This window comes from Papio anubis, chromosome 9 (genome assembly GCF_008728515.1).
Source record: "Papio anubis isolate 15944 chromosome 9, Panubis1.0, whole genome shotgun sequence".
In the NCBI taxonomy this organism is placed as follows: Eukaryota; Metazoa; Chordata; class Mammalia; order Primates; family Cercopithecidae; genus Papio; species Papio anubis.
The window spans coordinates 50,421,076-50,438,772 of record NC_044984.1 but is presented as its reverse complement, the minus strand read 5'-3'; the positions used below and the strand labels follow the sequence as shown (position 1 = coordinate 50,438,772).

Sequence of the window (17,697 nt, the reverse complement as noted above, 5' to 3'; positions counted from 1 at the left end):
GTTAAGCTTAGAGTGAAGGGCACCTCCTACTGGACCAAAGGAGAGGGGACTAGAGAATTGTTTTAAGTTTTATACATTAGGTCAGTATTCCATCTTCCTACCCCCAGCCTTATGAGGACAGCTCTCTGTCCTTCCTGCTGATTAAACTGCAGCTATAGCTGGAAAAAATTATTATAAGAAAAATACACAGCAAAACAGAGCTGGAAGGTGGTAGGTGTAGAAGATATGGAAAGATGTAATCACTGAACAAGCTGCCCAAATGGCTTCCTGCTATGGAGGAGAGTGATTTGGCCCTTACCTCACCTGCCTTCCTGATTCAAAGAAACTTGCCGCTGGCAGGACTGGGCCCAGGAGCCCCATTTGCCAATCTCTTCTCTTCCTGGGAGTCTGGAAAAGGTTGTATAGTTCTCACGCTTTCAAGGTGTAGAAGACAGTATGGAGAATAAGAGAAGGATGTTTTATAGTCCTCTGTTTCACTGCCTTCCCTATGCCCATGGAGCTGTCCCAAAACCCATCCCTCAGTATTTGTTGATGCCAAAGACACGAACCCCATGGAACTGGGGCAACTTTGGCAGCAGTACACTGAGCAATGAGGCTGTGTTGATGAGGAAGTGAGCAGCATCATACTTGGTATAGAAGCTGGCCAGGAGATAGCTGGGGAGAGAAAAAAATAGGGTGAGTGAGGTTGGCCTTCCCTATCCATATTCTTTTTTTTTTTTTTTTTTTTTTAAAGAGACAGTTCTCACTATGTTTCCCAGGTTGCAGTGCAGTGGCTATTCACAGGTGTGATACGTGCAGTACAACCTCAAATTCCTGGGCTCAAACAATCCTTCTGCCATAGCCTCCCAGGCAGCTGGGACTCCAGGCATGCACCACAGTGCCCTGCTCTTTCTCTTCTATTTTAAATGACCAGTTTTACTGTATATTTACTGTTCTAGATTATCTAAAACTATTCCAGCTATATCAACAGCATTTACTTTGGGGTTCAGGAGATAGCACCTTTAACTGGAGACTATAAGTCAGTATCTGTTAATTGCTAATGACATGGCAAATGACGGCTGAAGCTATTTCAGTCTGTATGACTGTTAAGAGTCCTCTTTGCTTCCACTCCCTACAGTGTTTTTGAAGATTACTATCAGTTCTGCCTTGATTTACTTATTTTGGCAGTGTAAAATCATTTGGTTTTATTTGGCACTTATCTTTTCTAAGTCCTTTCATTTCCTTACTACCAAGGAGGCAGCAAGGAATGCTTGATTACAGCATTGACTTCTACATTTTACTGCTCTCTGTAGACTTAGAACTAGTATACCTTAATATCTTCAAAGGCTTTTAGATGGGTAGTCTGTTTTTTAACAGCTTCCCTATGGGCCTTTCTACCTGGCTCTTGGAGCTCTTTCTAACCCAGCATATCCTCATTTCCCCCATAGACTCACAGCACAATAGGAGAGATGCTGAGGAACTTGCGGGAAGAGGTAAACTGGAGCCCATAGTCCATTTGCTCCCAGTGTGTCAGCAGCCGAGCCTTTCCTTGGTCAGGAGTCTCAAAGGGTGTCCCTTTCACCGTATGAAGGAAGACATACATAGCCTGGGAACAGGGAAGGTGGCAGTGTGAGGGGCAGAGAGTAGTTCCTCAGTCAAAGAATTATGTTAAGATCCCAAAAGGAACACATAAATCCCCAAACAATTGGTGATTTTATTTTATTTAATTTTTTAATTTTTTAATTTTTTTTGAGACAGAGTCTTGCTCTGTTGCCCAGGCTGGAGTGCAGTGGCCAGATCTCAGCTCACTGCAAGCTCCGCCTCCCGGGTTCACGCCATTCTCCTGCCTCAGCCTCCCGAGTAGCTGGGACTACAGGCGCCCGCCACCTCGCCCGGCTAGTTTTTTGTATTTTTTTGGTAGAGACGGGGTTTCACCGTGTTAGCCAGGATGGTCTCGATCTCCTGACCTTGTGATCCACCCGTCTCGGCCTCCCAAAGTGCTGGGATTACAGGCTTGAGCCACCGCGCCCGGCCTGGTGATTTTATTTTGCTTTTGGTCGGGAAACCCTGGGGTGGGTACAAGGCCGCGGTTTAGTGCTCACCAGGTTATGGATGACGTTGGTCAGGGTCCAGACAACAGGAATGCTGAAGAAGGGGATGCTGAGTAGAACCACATGCAGCAGTCCTACCAAGATGATGTAGGCCAGCCAGATGCCTCGGCTATTCATCACTCGAGTGTTGGGGTTTACTTCGCTGTGCGCCACCCCCACATTCATCCTAGCCATAATGGGGGATCAGGCAGGAGTCCAACTCAGTTTTTTCTCAACCCCTCTTTGAGCTTTCTCCCAGTTGTCTCTCAGATAGCCCCAATTCCCTGAACTCTACTGGGAATGAAGAACTTACCCATCACGCAGAAAATAAAAACTGAAAACTTGGGGAAAACTTTAAAAGACAAGAAGAGTCCTCACTACATTTTAGAGACATAGTCATTTTTGCTCTGATCTTTACACTTCAACTGTAACATGAAGGTGTACGTAGACTTGGGGCACTCCCTTCAGTGAGCGAGGGAAATAGGAGTATCTGACTTTCCTGAATAAGTTAATAACCATAAAGAGGTCACGCACACCCAGTATTCCAGGAGAAAGTCATGGAATCATCAAAGAACCACTAAGAAGGGATGACAGAGTAAAGCTCACTCTGGTCCCCACTTTGTTCTCTGGGGCTTGTCCACCCTCTCTCACACCTCCGTGGCATGTAAGCAGTCAGCATCCCCATTACTTCTCTCAAGCGTGGGGCACGACAACAACTTGCCCACGGCTTCTGGACTGGGTTCGGAAGGGACCTGAGCTCAACGCCTGGAGAGATGGAGCCTTGGCTCTGACTCCAGGGGCGGCAGTGATTATCTGAACTCGGTTCTTTAAAATTGTGGTAGCTCTTAAGCTGATGATGTCTGGTTAGGAAGCGGCTGTTGCCCGCCCCAGCCCCACCGCCAGTTCCTTAAGCCCGCCCCATGCCCCTCCCAGCTTCCTCCTCACGTTCGTCGGTATTTTCAGGGCTCCCTTCAGCGCTCCCCTCTCAATATTTAGGTCACCGCTTCCTCGGCGCCCCTTTCCTCTCCCACCATTTTTCCTCAGCAACCCTTACGGTCTTTACAGCCCTACCTGCCAGCTCAGATCCCCGTCCCGGCTATGGGCGCAGCGCCGGCTACCACACCTGAAGTCTCCAGGAAGTAACGCCTCCCCGTCTGCCCCTTTCCTATTGGAGGAACACAATCAGCGCTGCCACCACCCATTGGTTGGTGATCTGTAATGCAGATGCACAGTTGGTTGCCATTTCTGTCGTTCGCAAGATACAGTGCCCGCCCCTTTCCCTGTTCCACCTTTTGAAAGAGGTGGGGAAAGCTGCCTAGAGAAGTGAGAACGACGTCAGCTATTGACCAATGGGAAGAGTTGATGGTATGGCGTGGGAGCAAGAGTGACAACGATTGGTCGGTCTTGCATCTCTACGCCTAAGGCGGGAGCTCCTGGAGGCGCAGGCAGCGGGTGGGGGCCTAGTGGAGTGAGGGGTAACAAGATGGCGACCGAAACGGTGGAGCTCCATAAGCTGAAGGTACAGTGAATCGGGGAAGGGCTGAGTTGGACTTTTCTAGGAACTGAATTCTACAGGGTGGCTTGCGCCTTCTCCTACGTGTTGTCTTTGCAGCCTTTTCCACTTCGTTTTTCGGCTCCCACTGTAGCTCTTTTGTGCCACCCTTCCACACTACGCCTTCCCTAATTTCCCATTTCTCCTCACGGTTTTACTGCTATATTTATTTGTTATTTCTGCTCCCTTCATCGTTGTATCGTCCGTCATCCTTCCCCATCGGGTTGTGTAAGTGCCTGCTACCTGTTATACTCCTCGTTGCTTTTCAGGGCTGCATTACGTCAGTTCGTCCCTCCTTTTCGCCCCATGTCGGACCCAGGATCCGTTTTTCTTCCCTGGGATGTTTCCAGTCTGTCGTCCGAAGCTGAGATTCCCCTGTTAGCAAATGGTGGCATTTTTGTGTATTTCTCTCTAAACAGGTCCCAGACACTCAGAAAATACTTCCACTCCCCTTTTCTAGGTGGGATTATGCCCCCAGGCCGAATTTTGAAACCAGGGAGAGGCCTCTCAGAAAAGATCGGTCTCGCCTTAGAAGCCTGGGATTGAGGAGACCTTGAGAATAGTAAAAGTACAGACACCTCTGATTTAAAAGTTTTCGAGTTCTCTCACGCGGCTCTCGGCCCGCCGGCCTTCCTCACACACCATCTCCTACCACCATAGAGAACTCATACCTGCAATATTTGGGAAAAACATTTCCAAGGTTAAGATTATCTCTTTTCCATTTCATATCTCGGATGGGCCCTGCATCTCCTGGTGTTACCATTGGCTGACACTGAATCACAGAAGCTGTTTTAAATTGTCTTGTGAGAATCTTGGTAGTTTTCTCACACCTAGATATATAAAAACGTTAAAAATATATTAAAAAGAAGAAAACTTTAAAAAGTATTTTCTTTTAAGGTAAATTAAGATAATCTTGATTGTGGTTTCACAAGTAGTTTTCTCAGTACATGTTTTGGACAAACCAGGCTGATATAGCTGAAACTGAAAAGTGATCCTTTAAAGCTTGAAGAGTTTTTTGTTTTGTTTTGTTTTTTGTTGTTGTTGTTTAAGAAAGCTTAAGGGTAGTAAGGGTAGGGAGAGGACCCTTCTTTAGTCACTTATTAGTTGACCCCAATTAGTCTTTCTGTGAAAGCTGGTGTTTTCTTACTCTTGGATTCTAAACTCTATTAGTGGATTTTTGTGTTATTCTGGAGTTATTGTTAACTTGATGGTACTGAAATGCATAGATTATATCAGTGGTCTCCTGATATTGTGATGAGTAAAAAAAAAAAAATTGGGCAATCATCTCCACTTTGTGTATATATACTGTACTTATAGAAATTGTATACTTCCATACTGTTATAAAACATACACAGAAAAGGAATTTTTGAATGAGATAAAAAGGAACTGTGAATAGAAGAGCTAATATTTTCTTCCTATTTGTCCTATTTTTGAAATCCCTGGAGTAAGTCACCAGCTGCCTGATGACTTACTTACGTTTATAGATTGTGTTGGTTTATGGAGTTCCTCCTTCCATCAAATCTGTATTTGTCAGGTCTATATTAAATTTGTATTTGATTGGATAAGTAACTTTTACATAAAGTCCTCTGACCTGATTTTAGTGTTACAGTCTAAGAGAACATTAGGCACTCTTGACAGCCTAAAAAGAACTCGCTCTTTAATCACATTTGCTTGTCTTTGCTTTTTCTCTAGAGCACTTCTTAACCTTTTGGAGGTCACAGATATCTTTGAAACTCTGATGAAAGGTATGGACCCTCTCCCCAGAAAAAGGCATGTACACATATTTTGCATGCAGTTTGAGGGGCTTCATAAAACTACCTTGTAGCCCTGAGGAGTCCATGGACCTCTGGTTAAGAACTCATGCCTTTGGCTGGGCGTGGTGGCTCACACCTGTAATCCTAGCACTTTGGGAGGCCGAGGTGGGCGGATTGCTTGAGGCCAGGAGTTCGAGACCAGCCTGGGCAACATGGCGAAACCCTGCCTCTACCAAAAATGCGAAAATTAGCCAGGTGTGATGGCAAGTGCCTATAGTCCCAGCTACTGAGGAGTCTGAGGCACAAGACTCGCTTGAGCCCGGGATGGAGGTTGCAGTGAGCTGAGGTGGTGCACTGCACTCCAGCCTGGGAGACAGTGAGACTCCATCTCAAAAAGAAAAAAAGAACTCATGCCTTTGATTCTGATTTTTAGGGCAGTTAGTTCCACTGGCGATCTTGATGCAATGATCCTGACTTCTGGGTTGACTTGGGGTTTTATTGCCTTTGAAAAAAATCGTGGCTGGGCCCAGTGACCCACACCTCTAATCCCAACTCTTTGGGAGGCAGAGGCCAGGAATTTGAGACCAGCTTAGGCAACATAGTGACACCCTGTCTCTACAAAAAATTAAAAAATTAGCTGGGCATGGTGGCGCACACCTGTAGTCCCAGCTCCTCAAGAGGCTGAGGTGGGAGGATTGCTTGAGCCTGGAAGGCCAAGGCTGCAGTGAGCTGTGTGATAATTGCTCCACTGCACTTCAGCCTGGGTGACAAAGGGAGACCTTGTCTCAAAAAAAAAAAGAAAAAAATATCTCCATTGTCATAAAGAGATTTTGGGCTTTGGTATGGAACTTCAGGGGAAGGGAATACCTTTGAAGCAGGAAGGAAACATAGTATGTATCTGAGTTGATATGTAATGTCATATCAACAGCAAATTTCTGAGGATTTTGTAGAAATGCATTTTTTTTTTTTTTTTTTTTAAATTGAGGATGGAGTCTTGCTCTGTCACCCAGGCTGGAGTGCAGTGGCAAGATCTCGGCTCACTGCAACCTCCGCCTACCAGGTTCAAGCGATTCTCATGCCTCAGCTTCCGGAGTAGCTGGGATTACAGGCATGTGCCACCGCGCCTGGCTAATTTTTGTATTTTTAGTAGAGACGGGGTTTCACCATGTTGTTGGCCCGGCTGGACTTGAACTACTGACCTCAGGTGATCCTCTTGCCTTGGCCTCCCAAAGTGCTGGGATTATAGGCATGAGCCACCGCACTTAGCCCATTCTAACACATTTGGAAAGAGAGATTGAACTGTGGATGAAAATGGCTTGAACTGTAACAGTATCAGATATCCAGTCAAACATCAGAAAAGGAACTATTGCAGAGGAGAGGAGAAAGCGGTAGTGGTGTCAGAGTGTTGAGAATAGTGAGACATTTGTATTGGAAAGTGAAGTGAGGAAATACATTGGTGGTTGAAGATAGTTTGGAAAGGAAAATAGGTAAACTATAAAGGTAAATCAAAAGTGATGTTGAAAAGGGCTTTCTAAGTTGTATAAGGAATTCTGGCCTTTGTCATGTAATAAGTAGGGCTGGGAGCCTTTGGAAGTTTGAAAGGAAGAGCTTGATGTGATCAGCTTGTATTCTGTTGGCAGATGGGATTTGTAGGGGGAGTGATTTCACCACTTAGATGTTTATTTTCAGAGTCATTCCTCTGCTTAAAACCTTCAAATTATGTCCCTGCCAGTCTCTGCGGTATAGTTACTAACACTTCAACTACTGCGGCCTTATTTTATTTCATTTCTTCAGAATGATTGTCTTCATCAGTTGCTAACACTTAGCATTTATTATGTGGCAAAGCACTGTTTGAAGCCATTTGCATGCACTGATTTAATTCTCATAATAACCCTATAAGGTAAATACTTATATTATCCTCATTTGAAAATCAGAAAAACTGTAGCTCAGAGAGAGTAACTGAGTAACTTGCTTTGGTTGCACAGCTAATATGTGGTATATTAAATCCAAGCAGGCTGGGCGTGGTGGCTCACGCCTGTAATCCCAGTACTTTGGGAGGATGAGGCGGGTGGATCACCTGAGGTCGGGAGTTCCAGACCAGCCTGACCAACATGGAGAAACCCTGTCTTTACTAAAAATACAAAATTAGCTGGACGTGGTGGCGCATGCCTGTAATCCCAGCTATTCGGGAGGCTGAGGCAGGAGAATCGCTTGAACCTGGTAGGCGGAGGTTGCGGTGAGCCGAGATGGCGCCATAGCTCTCCAGCCTGGGCAACAAAAGTGAAACTCCGTCTCAAAAAAAAAAAAAAAAAAAAATCCAGGCATCCTGTCTCCAGAATTCCTGTTCTTAATCATTGTACACTGCTTCTCCTTCTTACCTCAACCCAGAACCTTCACATATGCTGCAGTTGGAGTTTTCTTTTGGCTGTAGTACTTCTGCCAGCCTTCCTCCCTAACACCTTTATCTAATTAATTACTACACCCCTTTCAGGTGTTTCACTCAAATATTATTTACCCAAGGAAACTTTCTCTGTTCTATCCACACACATGGTCAGGCCACTTTTTATATAGTTTCATAGGACCCTGTATGTTGTTTAAAAATCAGCTGAACATGCTGGGCGCAGTGGCTCATGCCTGTAATCCCAGCACTTTGGGAGGCTGAGGTGGGCGGATCATGAGGTCAGGAGTTCAAGACCAGTCTGACCAACGTGGTAAAACCCCATCTCTACTAAAAATACCAAAATTAGCCAGGCCTGGTGGCGTGCACCTGAAACCCCAGCTACTTGGGAAACTGAGACAGGAGAATCGCTTGAACCCGGGAGGCAGAGGTTACAGGACCTGAGATCGCGCCATTGCACTCCAAGTCTGAGCAACAGAGTGAGACTGTCTCAAAAAAAAAAAATCAACCAAACACTATCTGATCATTGATTGGCTTGTTCCCTCCCTGCAAGATTGTAAGCTCCGAATGGGAAAGGACTCTGTTTTGCTCATGATTATTTGCCTGTATCCAAGATAATACCTGATACACAGTAGGCGCTCAATAATGATTTATCGAGTGAATAAGCATATCAAGAGTTCGAAAGAATGGGAATGAATTTGAAAGACATTTAGGATGTAGTAGAATTTCAAGTATTTATAGATCAGTTAGATATGGGAAGATTGAAAGATGACTCCAGGGTTTGGGCAGTGATACCTTTAGTCTGGGTTGGAGGAGAAGAAGCCAGTTTTGTGCAGAAGAGATAAGTTTAGTTTGAGGCTTAGGTGTCTGTGGGACATCCACTTGGAGATGTCAGGTAGTCAGTTGGAAACGTGGGTCTTTCACTCAAGAGCTGAAAGCTGATGATGCAGACTTGGTTTATTCAGAAAATATGGAGCACCTGCCATGTCCCAGTTACTGTGGGTGCCAGAGATACAGCAGTGTACAAGACAGACAAAATCCTTGCTCTCATAGAGCTTGCATTTTACTGAGGGAAGGCAAAATAAAAAGTAAAATTTATGGTATGTCAAATGGTGATTGATAAGGCACATAGAGAAAAATAGGAGAAAGGAATAGGGAGTACAATGGGAAGGGTATTGTAATTTTAAATAGGGTGACTGGGGAAGGCCTCATTAACAAGGAGATGATTACAAAAAGACTTTAAGGAGGTGAAGGAATGAGCTATGTGCAAAGTGTTAGAGGAATAGTACAAGACCAGTTTGGCTTATCAGAGTGAGCAATGGTAATAAGGTAATGGTAGGGGAGGGCAAACTTGTAGGACCTTTTAGGTGATAGGATTCAGCCTTTTACCCTTAGTGAGATAGGAAACCAGTGGATGATGTTTGACTAGAGGAGTGACATGTTCTGACTTAAATTTTCAAACGATCACTGTTACTTTGTTGAGAATAAGCTGTAGTGAGGCAAGGGCTGAAAAGTTTTGACAATAATCTGTATGAAAGAAAGACTAGAGTAGTAGCATCTGCAGTGGTGAGAAGGGTTTGATTCTGGATATATTTTAAAGATAATGCTGATAGACTTTGCTGCTCATTGAGATCAGGAAGTGAATTAGCCTTTGATATAAGTGGAATGACAAGAGGCGCAAAGAAGGAATCTTAGTGAATATTTACAGGTTTGGGTGGAAGAAGAGCTAGCAAGGAGGCTGAGGAGAAGAGAATGAAAGAAAGAAGTGCCAAGACTTTGGCAGTTAATATTGGGCATAAATGAGAGACACTTGAGCTGGTATATTGGCCTACTGTTTACAAGCTGTGGTTTGTTTGTTTTTTGAGACAGTGTCTTGCTTTTTCTCCCAGGCTGGAGTGTAGTGGCATAATCAGGGGTCACTGCAGCCTCAGTCTTCCTGGACTCAAGTGATCCACCTCAGCCTCTGCTCCCACCCAGTAGGTGGGACTACAGGGGCACACCACCACACCTGAACTGTGTATTTTTTAATTTTCTGTAGAGACCGAGTCTCCCTGTGTTTTCCAGGCTGGCCTCAAACTCCTGGCTTTGAGCAATCCTCCCACCTCAGCCTCCCAAAGTGCTGGGATTACAGGCATGAGCCACCACATCTGGCCAAGCTGTGTGATATTTAAGCAAGTTATTGAATTTCTTTAAGCCTAATTGTAATACCAACCACTTAGGTTCCTTGTAAAGATTTTGAGTTCCTATCATATATGTTATAGGTGATATAAAACATTTCTGCCTTCAAAGAATTTACAAACTATACATTGACATAACATGAAAAAGATGATTTTTTTTTTTTTTTTTGAGATGGACTCTTGCTCTGTCACCCAGGCTGGAGTGCAATGACGTGGTCTCAGCTCACTGCAACCTCTGCCTCCTGGGCTTAAGCCCTTCTCCTCCTGCCTCAGCCTCCCGAGTAGCTGGGTTTACAGGTGCCTGCCACCACGCCCAGCTAATTTTTGTATTTTTAGTAGAGACAGGGTTTCACCATGTTGGCCAGGCTGGTCTTGAACTCTTGACCTCAGGTGATCCGCCCGCCTTGGCCTCCCAAAGTGCTGGGAATACAGGCGTGAGCCACCACGCCTAGCCAACATGAAAAATATTTCTGATAAAATATTTTAATCAAAGTTTGGCCGGGTGTGGTGGCTCACACCTGTAATCCCAGCCCTTTGAGAGGCCGAGGTGGGAAGATCACCTGAGGTCAGGAGTTCAAGACCAGCCTGACCAACATGGTGAAATCCCATCTCTTCTAAAAATACAAAATTAGCTTGGCATGGTGGTGCGTGCCTGTAATCCCAGCCACTCGGGAAGCTGAAGCAGGAGAATTGCTTGAACCGGAGAGACGGAGGTTGCAGTGAGCCAAGATTGTGCCACTGCACTCCAGCCTGAGTGACAAGGGCGAAACTGAGTCTCAAAAAAAAAAAAAAAAAAAATTCAAGATCAGTTAATTAGAAGAAATCACAGGGCAAGCTGGGCATGGTGTCTCATGCCTATAATCCTAACCAACACTTTGGGAGGCTGAGGCAGGAAGATCACTTGAGCCCAGGAGTTTAAGAACAGCCTGGGCAACATAGTAAGACCTCATCTCTACAGGAAATCAAAAAATTAGTTGGCTGTGGTGGCACACACCTGTGGTCCCAGCTATATAGGAGGCTGAGGCAGGAGGATTGTTTGAGCCCCAGAGGTCAAGGCTGCAGTGAGCCATGATCACGCTGCTGCATTCCAGTCTGGGCAACAGAGCAAAACCCTGAGTCAAAATAAACATAAATAGAAATCACAGGGCAATGCATGATTAATGTCAAATGTGTTATGGGGGTAAGTTGATATGTCCTTTCTCTGTGGGTTGGATAGGTAGAATAGAGAATGCTTTATTGACCTTGAAAAATAAGATTTAAAAAATTTTTTGAATGGGTAATCATGCACAAGTTCACAAAAGAGTGTATGGTAAAAAGTTTCTTTCCTACACTTTTCCCGAACTAGCTTCCTCTTCTCAGATTCAACCAGTGTCAACTTAACTGTTTCTTCTCCAGACATCTTGTTTATATACATTATACAGAGACATGTGTGTATTATTTTTTACATTAATGTTAGTGTCCTATATAGAACGTTCTATAACTTTTTTTTTTTTTTTTTTTGGAGACAGGGTCTCCCCTCTGTCACCCAGACTGGAGTGCAGTGGTGTGATCATGGCTTACTGTAGCCTCAACCTCCTGGACTCAAGTGATGCTCCTGCCTTAGCCTCCCGAGTAGCTAGGACTACAAGTGTGCACTACCATGCTCAGCGAGTTTTTTGTTTTTTGAGAGACAGGGTCTCACTGTGTTGCCCAGACTGGTCTTGAACTCCTAGGCTCAAGTGATCCTCCTTTGTTGACCTCCCAAAGTACTAGGATGACAGATGTGAACCACTATGCCTACCTAGCTGGGTTTTTTTTTGCTTATTTTCTTCTTGGGACAAGGTCTTGCTATGTTGCCCAGGCTGGAGTGCAGTGGCATGATCATGGCTCATTGCAACCTCAGCCTCCCAGATCCAAGTGATCTTTCCACCTCAGCCACCTTAGTAGCTGGGACTGTAGGCACATGCGACTATGCTCGGCTGAATTTTTTTTTTTTTCTTCAGTAGCCTTACTGAGATATAATTCATGTACCATACAATTCATTCAGTATACCTGTTAAAATATTTTTTGTTTGTTTTGAGACAGAGTCTCCCTTTGTCACCCAAGCTGGAGTGCAGTGGCATGATCTCAGCTCACTGCAGCCTTGATGACTTCTTGGACTCAGGCCATCCTCCAGCCTTAGCCCCTCCGGTAGCTGGGACTACAGGCGCATGCCACCATGCTTGCCTGTTTTTGTATTTTTAGTAGAGATGGGGTTTCAACATGTTGCCCAGGCTGGTCTCGAACTCCTGGACTCAAGTGATCCGCCTACCTCCAGCCTCCCAAAGTGCTGGAGTCAAAACATTTCAAATCAAATCAAATCAATTTAGAAAAATGGAGTAAGATTTTGTGTTAGTCCTATTTTAAGTTTTAAAAGGTTTTAGTTCTGCTAATGTAATTGTGCTGAAATATGTGCAAAAAGAAATGACATCATTTTCAGCTATTTTATGTTTTTATTAATCTTTTCTTTCTTTCTTTCTATCTTTCTTTTCTTTCTTTCTTTCCTTCTTTCTTTCTTTCTTTCCTTCTTTTTTTCTTTCTTTCTTTTCTTTCTTTCTCTTTCTTTCTCTCTTTCTCTTTCTTTCTCTCTTTCCCTTCCTTCCTTCCTTCTGTCTGTCCTTCCTTCCTTCCTTCCTTCCGCCATCTTTCTTTGCCAGGTATCACTGTGTTGCCCAGGCTGGAGTACAATGCTGTGATCACAGTTATATAGCAGCCTTGACCTCCCAGGTTCAAGCGTTCCTCCCACCTCGGCTTCCCTAGTAGTTGGGACCACAGGCATGTGCTACCTTGTGTGACTAATTAAAAAAAATATATATATTTTTTTTTTAGGAACAGGGTCTCACTCTATTGCCCAGGCTGTTCTTGAACTCCTGGGCTCAAAGCTGTCCTCCTGACTCAGCCTTCCAACGTGCAGGGACTACAGGCATGAGCCACCATGCCCAGCCTCTGTTTCCCTTTTAAAATAATGTCCTAGTATATGAGAAGAACTCACTGTATGACAAAAGAAGTCGTACAACGTTATATAAAAGCTGTATGTAGGCTGAGCGCAGTGGCTCACGCCTCCCTACAAATGATATATGTAAATGTTAAGTGATCTGTAAGTGCCGGGATTACATATGACACTTATTTTCCTCTAAACTTTTCAGAATTTTCTAACTATTCTACAGTGAACATAATACTTTTATAACAAACTAACAAAAAATTTAAAGTGTAATTAAAATCGAATGACTTGTTCTCCAGGAACTGGAAAGAAAATAAAGTATCAGCGTGAGAAAGAACAAGATTCTTTTAAAAAAAAAAATTTTTTTTTGGAGACGGAGTCTCGCTCTGTCACCCAGGCTGAAATGCAGTGGTACGATCTCGGCTCACTGCAAGCTCTGCCTCCCAGGTTCACGCTATTCTCCTGCCTCAGCCTCCCGAGTAGCTGGGACTACAGGTGCCCCCCATCACGCCCAGCTAATTTTTTTTTTTTTAATTTTTTGTATTTTTAGTAGAGACAGGGTTTCACCATGCTAGCCAGGAAGGTTTCAATCTCTTGACCTCATGATCCGCCCGCCTCGGCCTCCCAAAGTGCTGGGATCACTCCCAAAGGCGTGAGCCACCGTTCCCGACCAAAAAAACTTTTTTTTTTTAATAGAGATGGCATCTCATGGTGTTGCCCAGGCTGGTCTCAAACTTCTGGGTTCAGGTAGTCCTCCTGCCTTGGCCTCACAAGGGACTGGGATTGTAAGCATAAGCCACGGAAATCAAGATTCTTACTTAATAAAGGGACATTAAAGATGACTTATAATGTTATTTAAGGTATAGTTCACAGGCCTCTGCTGGTCCATGAACTAGCTGTTCCTGGTTAGTGGTGAAATAAATACAAAAATTGAGTGTAAGCTTTTAGAAAGTTTTATAGCAGTTTGATAGCACTGCGATATCCAAGTGTGTGCTCATTTTTGTAGTAATTGATTTTTATTGTTATTGCAAAAGTATTGCTCCATGACCTGATTGTAATGTTGTAAAAAGCAACCTTATCAGCCTATCTATGTAAAAGTACATTGAGCTGGGCACAGTGGTGTGTACCTGTAGTCCCAGCCGGAGTTTGGAGTGGGAGGATTAGTTGAGTTCAATAGTTTAAGTTCAGCCCGGGCAACATGGCGAGACCACTGTCTCTAAAAATAAATAAATAAAATAAAAATATATTAATCTGTGAAACTATGAAATCTGAGACCAGTGATTTAGTACTTAATAAATATAAAGCACTTACTAGCTGTCAGGCACTGTTCTAAATGCTTGATAGAATTTTTGATTTAAGGCCGGGCGTGGTGGCTCATGCCTGTAATCGCAACACTTTGGGAGGCCGAGGCAGGCGGATCACAAGGTCAGGAATTCGAGACCAGCCTGGCCGATATGGTGAAACCCCATCTGTACTAAAAATACAAAAATTAGATGGGTACGGTGGCGTGCGCCTGTAGTCCCAGCTGCTCGGGAGGCTGAGGCAGGAGAATCGCTTGAACCCGGGGGGCAGAGGTTGCAGAAGCTGAGGTCGTGCCGCTGCACTCCAGCTTGAGTGATATGGTGAGACTTCGTCTCATTAAAAAAACAAACAAAAAAATATATATGTATATATTTAGTAGAGATAGGGTTTCACCGTGCTAGCCAGGATGGTCTGGATCTCTTGACCTCATGATCCTCTTGACCTAATGATCCTCATTATATGTATAAAAATATAGCCGGGCGCGGTGGCTCAAGCCTGTAATCCCAGCACTTTGGGAGGCTGAGACGGGCGGATCACGAGGTCAGGAGATCGAGACCATCCTGGCTAACACGGTGAAACCCCGTCTCTACTAAAAAAAAATACAAAAAAACTAGCCGGGCGAGGTGGCGGGCGCCTGTAGTCCCAGCTACTCGGGAGGCTGAGGCAGGAGAATGGTGTGAACCCAGGAGGCGGAGCTTGCGGTGAGCCGAGATCGCGCCACTGCACTCCAGCCTGGGCGACAGAGCGAGACTCCGTCTCAAAAAAAAAAAAAAAATTTTTTTTTTTTTTTTTTTTTTACTTAATCTTCATAACAACCCTATGAAATAGGTACTGTTATTGTTCCTATTTCACAAGTAAGGAAACTGAGGCACAGAGAGGTGAAGTTATTCATATAAGGTTGCAAGTAGTAAAATTGGAATTCTAACCTAAGTAGTCTGGCTTCAGAGTCTATGCTCTCCAGTCACTCTGCAGTCATTTTTTTTTTTAAACAGGCTAAAGCCTTAAAAATAATTTTTTTTTTTTTTTTGAGACATAATTTCGTTCTTGGCATCCAGGCTAGAGCGCAATGGCGCGATCTCAGCTCCCTGCCACCTCTGCGTCCCAGGTTCAAGCCGTTCTCCTGCCTCAGCCTCCTGAATAGCTGGGATTACAGGCATGCGCCACCATGCCTGACTAGTTTTGTATTTTATATTTTAATTTTTATTTATTTTTTTGAGACAGTCTCACTCTTTCACCTGCTGGAGTGCAGTGGCACGATTTCGGCTCACTGCAACCTCCGCCTCCTGGGTTTAAGCAATTCTATTGCCTCAGCCTCCTGAATAGCTGGGATTATAGGTGCCTGCCACCACGCCCAGCTAATATTTGTATTTTTAGTAGAGACAGGGTTTCACCATGTTGACCAAGTTGGTCTTGAACTCCTGACTTCAGTTGATCTGCCCACCTAGGCGCCCCAAAGTGCTGGGGTTATAGGCGTGAGCCACCGCACCCAGCCTAGTTTTGTATTTTTAGTAGAGATGGGGTTTCACCATGTTAGCTAGGCTGCTGTTGAACTCCTGACCTCAGATGATCTGCCCGCCTTGGCCTCCCAAAGTGCTGTAACAGGCGTGAGCCACTGTCCCCGGCCTAAAAATAATTTTTAATGGATGGTTACCTACCATGTTCCTCAGTAGAGGTTGCTTTCGGCTTGTTGGGTTGGGCACTTCTGTTCGTAACATCCCCTCCTGCCTGCCCCACTCACTAAATGCTTTACCAGTCATTGTGATATATTTTAAAAATAGAAAAAACTCTCCACTCTTCATTATGAAATGTTCCCCTGGCTGAAAAATGTAGAGATGCAGGGAATACTCCATAGTTGTAAAATTTTTTGTCTATAGGAATCTGCCTTCTAGCTTCTGATTGGTCATAGATCTGTGCTTCAAAACAAAAAAGGTCATCTTTCAGACCAGACATCTATCTGTGTGTTGATCTGCATATAGAATTTCTGGAGCCTTTCTTTCCTGCTTGTTCTCCTGGGTCAGCATGTCATTGTGCTTCATAAAATAAGAATATAGAGCCCAGTAAGGCCATTACATCATTTATTATGGAGTCTATATTTTAGTTACCTATGACTTACAGGTAGCAAATCATACTGTTAACCTTCTTTGCCTAAAATTCTGAGGTCTTTATCCTTTGAGTTACTATTGAGCCAATCCTCACTTATCCAGTTTTTGTATAACTTAAGTTTTGAATCTAAGTGTAGGAATTTATATGTATACCTTATTCCTTCTAAATTGAGTCTTTGTTTTGGCTTATTATTAGTCCTGAAGAAGTGTTTTTTTTTTTTCTTTTTTCTGTTTCTGTGGTGTTTTTTAAGCTTAGTTATGTCTGTAATACATCAATTCTCCTCCTCCTATTGTCTGTAAAATTGATGAACATAGCTTTTATATCTTTAGATAAGTTACTGATTTTAAAATCTTCAGCAGAACTCTAGGGTATGCCATTAGATATTTCTTCTCATTTTGACATAGATCCTTTAATCAGTTCATTGTTGACATTAGCTAATGTATCTACTTGATTCTACGGTGGTTACATCTGTATGCATGTATATGGTAGATTGTAATAAAGGATCTGGGATAATAAGTGGTAAGGAGAATCTGCTTTTAGATCATTGGATTTTCTGCTTGAAGGTTCATTCTTCCAATATGCTGGCTGCCACAGTAATCTTTGGAATAAAACCTTTTTCCCCCTTAGAATATTTAGAAATAACTGGAGATTTGTGACAGTTAGTAGGTATGCAAATAGATGAAGTTTTTATTAAAGTGTGATGTTTATCCTTAGGCAGTTCCTCTTGTGTATTGAATATCATTAGAGGAAAATGGATCATCGTTGTGGACCTAGAGTCTTGGTAGAATTAATGGCAGTAATTTGGGATGGAACTTCGTTTTCTTTTTTTCTTTTCCTTGTGGGAACTACCGTTTTATTCACTGCTGTTCATCTGTTAACTAAGGAAAAGTTTTATTTTTTTCCCCTCAGCTTGCTGAACTAAAGCAAGAATGTCTTGCTCGTGGTTTGGAGACCAAGGGAATAAAGCAAGATCTTATCCACAGACTCCAGGCATATCTTGAAGAACATGGTGAGTACTTTGTGGAGGCAGAGTGATGTGAGTGAGGGGATTTTCAGGCTTTGACACTGAAAATATTTCTTTTTTTTTTTTTTAAGTCATTAGTGATGTAAGCTCTTAATTAACGGCATCAAGAAAACTCTTTTTTTTTTGAGGTGGAGTCTCGCTCTGTTGCCCAGGCTAGAGTGTAGTGACGCAGTCTCAGCTCACTGCAACCTCCGTCTTCCGGGTTCAACCAATTCTCCTGCCTCAGCCTCCCGAGCAGCTGGAACTACAGGCGCACGCCACCACGCCTGGCTGATTTTTGTATTTTTAGTAGAGACGGGGGTTCACCATATTGGTCGGACTGGTCTAGAACTCCTGACTTCAGGGGATCCACCCGCCTC

General features: G+C 43.8%; 2 protein-coding genes across 8 annotated transcripts in view; one reads left to right on the top strand and one right to left on the bottom strand.

Moving 5' to 3' along the window:
- Nucleotides 1–55: 55 nt before the first annotated feature.
- Nucleotides 56–3,341, bottom strand: ORMDL2 (ORMDL sphingolipid biosynthesis regulator 2). Of its 2 annotated transcripts, XM_003906545.4 has the most exons (4): nucleotides 3,141–3,341; nucleotides 2,082–2,256; nucleotides 1,434–1,585; nucleotides 56–654 (listed from the first exon to the last, which is right to left on the bottom strand). In XM_003906545.4, the coding sequence occupies exons 2-4, from the start codon at nucleotides 2,253–2,255 to the stop codon at nucleotides 519–521; spliced, it is 462 nt and encodes a 153-aa protein (XP_003906594.1). In that variant the 5' UTR covers nucleotide 2,256; nucleotides 3,141–3,341; the 3' UTR covers nucleotides 56–518. The 2 variants fall into 2 exon arrangements, with proteins under 2 accessions (XP_003906594.1, XP_021778180.1); XM_021922488.2 differs by lacking the exon at nucleotides 3,141–3,341 and having other exon boundaries at nucleotides 2,082–3,130.
- Nucleotides 3,342–3,383: 42 nt separating this feature from the next.
- The window catches only part of SARNP (SAP domain containing ribonucleoprotein), a 68,573-nt gene continuing 54,259 nt past the window's right edge, over nucleotides 3,384–17,697 (top strand). For 2 of the 6 annotated variants that reach the window (XR_001892709.3, XM_017945937.3), the window contains exons 1-2: nucleotides 3,401–3,588; nucleotides 17,224–17,323. Coding sequence is in view for 4 of the 6 variants with exons in the window: in XM_017945937.3 (XP_017801426.1) it covers nucleotides 3,553–3,588; nucleotides 17,224–17,323 (136 nt within the window). In the remaining 2 variants the exon portion in view is untranslated. Of the gene's footprint in view, nucleotides 3,589–17,223; nucleotides 17,324–17,697 lie in introns of all 6 variants that reach the window. The other 4 variants (XR_002515659.1, XM_021922485.2, XM_021922487.2 and 1 more) reach the window with 4 other exon arrangements.

Coding starts and splice junctions, on each gene's coding strand:
- ORMDL2 (XM_021922488.2), bottom strand. CDS start 2,264: ATGGCTAGGATGAATGTGGGGGTGGCGCACAGCGAAGTAAACCCCAAC. Junction 1,586..2,081: donor CCAACGTCATCCATAACCTG/GTGAGCACTAAA, acceptor CCCTGTTCCCAG/GCTATGTATGTCTTCCTTCA. Junction 655..1,433: donor AGCATCTCTCCTATTGTGCT/GTGAGTCTATGG, acceptor TTCTCTCCCCAG/CTATCTCCTGGCCAGCTTCT.